General features: G+C 32.9%; 1 protein-coding gene across 1 annotated transcript in view; it reads right to left on the bottom strand.

Annotated features, from left to right (window-relative positions):
- Positions 1-3,290, bottom strand: part of pls1 (plastin 1 (I isoform)) — an 18,231-nt gene extending 14,941 nt beyond the window's left edge. Inside the window, exons 1-7 of the mRNA XM_016478074.1 lie at positions 3,194-3,290; positions 2,259-2,326; positions 1,996-2,103; positions 1,575-1,735; positions 1,329-1,458; positions 784-916; positions 595-676 (exon numbers count right to left, since the gene is read on the bottom strand). Of these exons, the coding sequence (XP_016333560.1) occupies positions 595-676; positions 784-916; positions 1,329-1,458; positions 1,575-1,735; positions 1,996-2,065 (576 nt within the window). The 5' untranslated portion in view covers positions 2,066-2,103; positions 2,259-2,326; positions 3,194-3,290. The remainder of the gene's footprint in view (positions 1-594; positions 677-783; positions 917-1,328; positions 1,459-1,574; positions 1,736-1,995; positions 2,104-2,258; positions 2,327-3,193) is intronic.
- Between the last annotated feature and the right edge of the window lie 3,906 nt (positions 3,291-7,196).

Genomic DNA, 7,196 nt, shown 5'->3' with positions numbered 1-7,196 from the left:
AAGGTATAAGTAAGTATTTGTTGTGGTCTTATACCTATATATATATATATATATATAAAAGTATAAGTAAGTATTTGTTGTGGTCCATTTCATTTTTGTTGATTAATCACTGTTTAATGATTCATTCTGATTAATGAGAATTAAAAGTGCATTGTTGCATTAATTGCTAATGCAAAACAAACAAACAAAAACTATTCTTTACACATTTTGATGTAAAAGAGCAATATATATACATATATATATATATTTTTTTTTTGTCCTTTTTGGGGGTAAAATATGACCTAGATAAGTTTGTGTGTGTGTGTGGTTCAGGTATACCTTACAGTATTGGGAAAAAATGTCCCCGCAAAGATGGCAATATACAATTCTTGTCCTTGTGGGGACATTTTTTGGTCCCCATGAAGAAACAAGTTTTTTTTTTTTTTTTTGAAAATCTAAATGCAGAACGTTTCCTGTGAGGGGTAGGTTTAGGGGGAAAGGTTTATTATTACATCTACAGAATGTCCCCATGAAAACATGTGCATGTGTGAGATTGACCCATTAAGTAGATTTTCAAATATTTACTTTTGAGGTTTCAAATGTGAGAGTGCTTACAGTCATTGTAAATGAAGTGCATTTCTTTGTGTTGATGACCCGCTCATCAATGGTGTCTGACTGCGAGAGGTTGATCATTTTGCTGTAAAGAGACAGCCAAGATGTTGTTAAACATGAACTCTTATTTATCAGTAATACCTCTGTGCATTTAACAGCATAACAAACATTACACAGTTCATCTTATATTACCACAGCAATATTCCATCTTTCACAGATTTGAATAAGCTGTCGGTCTCCGGGTCCATCGGGATCAGATGCTTGCAGTCAGGATCATCTGCCAAGGTCTTATTGATCCAGTTCACAAAGGCCACTTTTTCTTCATCTGAAAATGGATTCAAAAACAAAACATTGGCAAAATGACATTTGGTCCACATGTGTCAAGGGTCATTCATTGACAAATCTCATTTCGAATGGTTCAGATAGGTTTTGACTTTTTCTGAAGCAGTGCTCAAGTATAGCAGAAACTGCTCATTTCTGGCTATTTTTATGCATGTCCAAGTGAAACAGGATATTCAATATGAAAATATGTAGAGCTGGACTTGATTTTATCCGGCAGGAATTCATTGGATGGTGAAAGTGGGGCATTACATTGCAGAATGGAGGTGGGCAAAAATGAGGCGAAGCTGGTTATTATATTTCGATGAATGAAGACAAACCGTTTCTGTGCATTAAGAACATAACTAAAGCACATTATTGTTTCATATTGACTTCCTAGAGGATGTAAACGCCACCACCTGAGTAAGAATGCTGAGTTCCTTCACTTGAGATCTTTGATGTTCCTCCAAACGAACGAATCCCATCCCGCCTGGAGATGCACTTGCGGAACGTTTCTCTCACCTCTTTGCTTCTCATCTCTTGGTATATCTGAAGAATTAAGCAGGATCTCAGCTTTCAAAGTGCGTGAGACAATCAGCAGATCAGGCACTTTGACCAGCTCACCAACATTTTAAGATAAGACAAACACTCATAGTCAGGCTTACTGCAACAAACTCTTCAAAACTGATCTTCTCGTCTTTGTTGGTGTCACCTGCCATGAACTTCTCCACAATCTCCCGTACCTTGTATCCCGGAATGTTAAAGCTGGCCTCTCGAAAGAGCTCTTGAAGTTCAAAATCGCTTACATAGCCACTGTTATCAATATCTGCAATGAAAGAACGGCAGTTTGCATTGACAGTTGTCCATTCTTGCAGCAAACGTTCAACATAATACTTCAGTATTCCATAGAAACGATAAATTATCATGAATTGCGTGAGACAATGCTCAGCTGTAAAAACCGACATTTATGTAGTCAGTTATTGCAGCTTTGGTAATGTTTGACAAGCACCAAGTCAAATGATTCGAACACGTTCCAATGCAGAGTTCACTAAAACTACAGTGAGATTCAGACTGAATTTAACTGACCGATTTTGTTGAAAGCCTCTCTCAGGTCCTCCAGATCTTCTCGGGAGATCTGTGTCACTTTGCTCTCCATGCTGTTCTCCCTGCAGCAGTTCTCACCATGCAAAAGACCTGCCAAAAAAGTCCACACAGAGAGTTTGTGTGCTATATACAGTACATTGTTTGCCCACCGCTGTATCTCTATGATAAGCAAATCCATGGTGGACACAACTGGTAAAAACACTTCACGAAATGTAGTTCCAGATGAGCAGTTGACTTGTGCTTACCATCCAAAAGTGTGGGTTTGGTACGACTTTTTTGATGCTTTTGAGAGAAGTTTCTTATGCACACAAAACTTTTGAAAATACAGTAAAAACAGAAATATTATTATCATTTAAAACAACTGTTTTCTATTTTACTATATTTTAAAATGTAATTTATTCCTGTGATGCAAAGCTGAATATTCAGCAGCCATTGCTCCAGACTCCAATGTCACATGATCCTTCAGAAATCATTCTAATATGCTAATTTGCTGCTCAAGAAACATTTGTTAATATTATCAGTTAAAAACAGCTGTGCTAATATTTTGTGAAAACCAGGATTCTTTGTTGAACACAGTTCAGAATTTATTTGAAATAAATAATCTTTTGTAACTTTTGTACTTTCACTTTTAATCAAATGAAGTAGTCTAAGTATTAATAATAAAACATTCAAACATTCAAAATGTATATAAAATAAATGTTACTGACCCTAAAATTTTGACTGTTATAATGTATCATTTGATTTTAATCAGCATTAAAAGTTTCGGTTTTAGCATATTTAATCACCATTTGCCTTTACCTTGCTCGTTTTAAATGGTGCTAAGGTGTAATAAATGCATTTTTTTAAAAGCACTGTACAAATAATATGAGACCATAAAAGCTGCAAGACACAAAACAAGAGAATTAGCAAAACACTATGAAGTCACACCACATGACGTGTCAACATCCCATGTCTCGTGAATTTCATGTCAGATCCCCAGATACAAGTCATCAATCACATATTAGTGAATAAACAGCATACTGCAAAAACGAAAGCTAATGAACACAAAACATCAGCAAAATCAGCCTATTTCGATGCGACAAGACAGTGAATTAAATCAAAGCTTCATGGATGCTGCCATTACATTATATGAAAACGATACCTTTCTCCTAAACGTCTCAAGACTGAATTTGAGATTAACCTGGAAAAGATGCTAATATTCCAATTCGAGACCTTGACAGCGTCGCCTGTCCTCTCCCAGAGCGTACGTGGAGCTCGTGAAGATGTGTTAGGTAAGGAAAGAGACCTTTGGCCCGTAATGTCTATTAAAGGCGATGGCTTCGTACTAACACAGATATGGAGTTAACGTTTAACGCCCAACCGAACGCTGTGTCAGCTGAAGCTGTCTTGACATTTGGTATTTGTACTTACTCTAGCTGTGACAGTGACACGTGAGTATACTTTATACCATGGCTCATTCACTTGACACTTGTCAATAATTTTGTGACCTAACAAAACGGCTTCACATTTCACTGGTTTTGTTAACTAGCTTGACGCTCACTGCGTAATAGCTACTCACACACAAACACACCCTTAAACCTGGAAGGCTTCTTTGATTTATGGGGAAAGAGCTATTTAATTGGTAATATAACTAGAGTGACTAGATACAGTTCGCAGAATGAAAGTACAGATCTCGCCTCCTGCCTTGTAATCAGACCTTATCAGTTGACCTGATGATGGGAAGGAAGGAATCACCCATAAGAAGAATGAGCTGGAACATAATATCCTACCACTTTAGTGTGTCTCTGGCGCTGTTGAACTCACTGGAGACCGAACAAGAAACCTCAGCTGACAGATGTTTGACAGCAGACCTTCATGTTTTAAGCATGACCCTAAACAATACAGTACTAGCACATGGTGCAGATGTAAAGAAACCTCATTTCATGACTAAAAAAGTAAAAAGTAAAACCTCATTTCATGACTGAACCGTTACAAAAGTACACTACAAATAAAGTGTAGATTTAAAAAAAGGCTGCAAAATATTGCACCTGTGCAAAAAACAAACAAATAAATAAATAATAATACAAATTAAATTAAATTAAATATGAAAAAAAAAAAAAAAAATTGTTGTCATAAACTTAAAAGTGAAAACAAAGTGGTGCCACACTCATAATTTGCAATAATAAATTAATTGGACTTTGACCACTTTGAACTTTGAAAAAAATAAAAATTATAATAAAAATGTATATCATTAGAATGAAAACATTCTTTAGTGTAACATTGTTATGCGGTTAATGACTTCATAAGTAAACATAGATGATGTAAACAGTACAATAAATCATACACATTAGCACCGAAAATAGATCGAAAACTAATGTAATTTTAGAAAACAACAACCAAAAGAATCTTTCCAGGAGAATAAAAAGTCATCATGGATTGTAATACACTTGTAATTCACTGTAATACATGCAAGCTGAGTCTGTGAAACAAACTCTTAAAGAAACACACATTATATAACTTACCACTTACAAAGCTCCTCGCTTCTTTTTTTTTTTTTTTTTCTTTTTTAAGAGATCCAGGCAACAGTTCACAGGCACTAAAAGAGCTTTGAACAGTCCATAATAAAGAAGCAATGCAGATTCTACTCTCCTTAGTTAAAAAAGGTCTTTTTAAAAATATTTTGGATGAATGAACAGATAAAGAAGCAGCAGTTTCAGGGCCCAAGAATGTTTCACTGATACCCAACACTGCGCTCCCTCCTTTAAGAGACTCATCAGCCTTTGGGTTGACACCTGCATTATTTATTGCTCTGAGAAGAGGATCAGTTACCACATTTCCAAGGCCGTTGCTGCGGGCCGTGGGTTAAGGATGTCACCAATAATTCCTTTAGTTTAATAAAATGTTACTTCAGTGGACAGTGAGGTTATGCATGTTATGTATGATCCATTACAGAGCCAGTAATGCCTCTGTTGATACCAACAACATATGAGCGAGTGAGCTAAGAGTCCAATGGAAACAACCACTGCTTAAACTAGTTTCATTTTACATTTTATATTTGTGTTTAATAGAGCTGCGTAATTAGGGTGAGACAAACTGAGAGTGTTTATCAACTATAGTTATAAGAAAAAACATATAATAATAATAATAATTAAAAAAATTAAAATATATACAGGTATGTATGTACATAAATATTTGTTGTTATTGTTATTATTATTATTATTAGTAGTAGTAGTCGTAGTAGTATCAACAATCATTTGCAAAACAGTCTCATTTTATTCTTGTATTTTATTTTATAATAATAATAATAATAATAACAATCTTTAACTGCTGTTATATTATTTGCATAAACAATTTATTTTATGTTTGTGTTAAATGACAAGGGGATGCTAGGTTAAAACAACAACAACAACAACAATAACAATAATAATAATAATATGTTATTATTCATATGTAATTATTAATATGCAATTATTAATGTGCAATTATTATTATAATTATTATTTACAGAGCAACATCCTCATATGGTTGTTTGTTTGTTTGTTTGTTTTATATTGGGAGCTAATATAATCATATCAGATTACATTCCTGTGATACATGTATGGAAAGGAATTGAAAATGGTTTTTAGCCACACGGAGTTCAGTAACTGCAGAAATAAAACACCATTACATGAAACATCAGTCAAAATAAATAAAATAAAATAAAATAAAATAAAATAAAATAAAATAAAATAAAATAAAATAAAATAAAATAAAATAAAATAAAATAAAATAAAATAAAATAAAATAAAATAAAATAAAATAAAATAAAATAAAATAAAATAAAATAAAATAAAATAAAATAAAATAAAATAAAATAAAATAAAATAAAATAAAATAAAATAAAATAAAATAAAATAAAATAAAATAAAATAAAATAAAATAAAATAAAATAAAATAAAATAAAATAAAATAAAATAAAATAAAATAAAATAAAATAAAAAATTATAAAATATAAAATAAAATAAAATAAAATAAAATAAAATAAAATAAAATAAAATAAAATAAAATAAAATAAAATAAAAAATTAAATAATAACAAATAAATAAATAATAAATAAGCAAATAAATAAATAAATAAATAAATAAATAAAACTGCCATGATCTCTTGTGTAATTGTGCTATTTGGTCTCTTGGTCCAGAAAAATACCCTGTGGAGTCCTCTTGTAATTAGTGCCATGGTTTTCTTCTAATGCAGGTCTAGATAACTGAAAATACACAGAGGTATCTGGAAATCGCTTAAAGAGCACACACTGATCACGCTGAATGAATGGCCAACTACTGGTGAGGACAGCACCATGAGGGATGTATTAAAGAGAATAACAGAGAAATAAAGAGAGGGAAACAAGCCTGCATCACCTAGTGTTCAACCCTTCTGTGCAACAATGTTTCCACACAATGCCACTTTTTTTTTTTTGAGTGGGTTGAAGCAATGACTTGCTTCACACAGTATGACAGGACTCCCCTAATGCGCTGCTGCAACGGCCTGTCTACGGTATTAACCTAATCTCCCTTCACAAAAACATGTGAGAGAGGCAATAATAGCACCTTTGCTATACCAACCTGATTTTATAAATCTGAATTATTCCATAATATGTGGGAGTTTGAATGTAGTATGCAAAAAGTGGAGGGAACAACGAGAGAAACAAACAGCAGGTGGCGCTAACTACAAAGAATTGTAGTTTTTTTTTTTTTTTTTTAACAAAGAATTGTGGTTGCGTTTTTGTCGTGAATTAACTATCACTATGTCATTGTTCTTGAGTTATGTAACAAAATTTTGCTTCCAATGATTTTAATCCCAAATATTCTGTTTTAATACTTGGTTTTCAACTTTTAGAAATGCAGGAAACCCCACCAAGACCAGCCCAGGGACCCTAGTGATAAATACAGTCTAAAAACTTGCATGCTTTATATTCATGGCAGATCTTTAAAAAGCCCTAAACACATAGCATCTACACAGAAAAGTCACAAAACATGTACAGAAATGTAAAGAATAAGAAATGTTTGATACTTCATAATCTAAAATTATATTACAGGTCATACATAAAGTGATTGAAATCCCCAAATGTTTTACTTCATGATATATAGTGCATCATGTTTCTATGTAGGCTTAACTGTCTGTGTGTGTGTGTGTGTGTGTGTGTGTGTGTGTGTGTGTGTGTGTGACCG

This window comes from Sinocyclocheilus anshuiensis, unplaced genomic scaffold (assembly GCF_001515605.1).
Source record: "Sinocyclocheilus anshuiensis isolate Anshui unplaced genomic scaffold, SAMN03320099.WGS_v1.1 scaffold436, whole genome shotgun sequence".
NCBI lineage: Eukaryota > Metazoa > Chordata > Actinopteri > Cypriniformes > Cyprinidae > Sinocyclocheilus > Sinocyclocheilus anshuiensis.
Note: the sequence above shows the minus strand (reverse complement) of the source record. Positions and strands in the feature narration are given on the sequence as shown.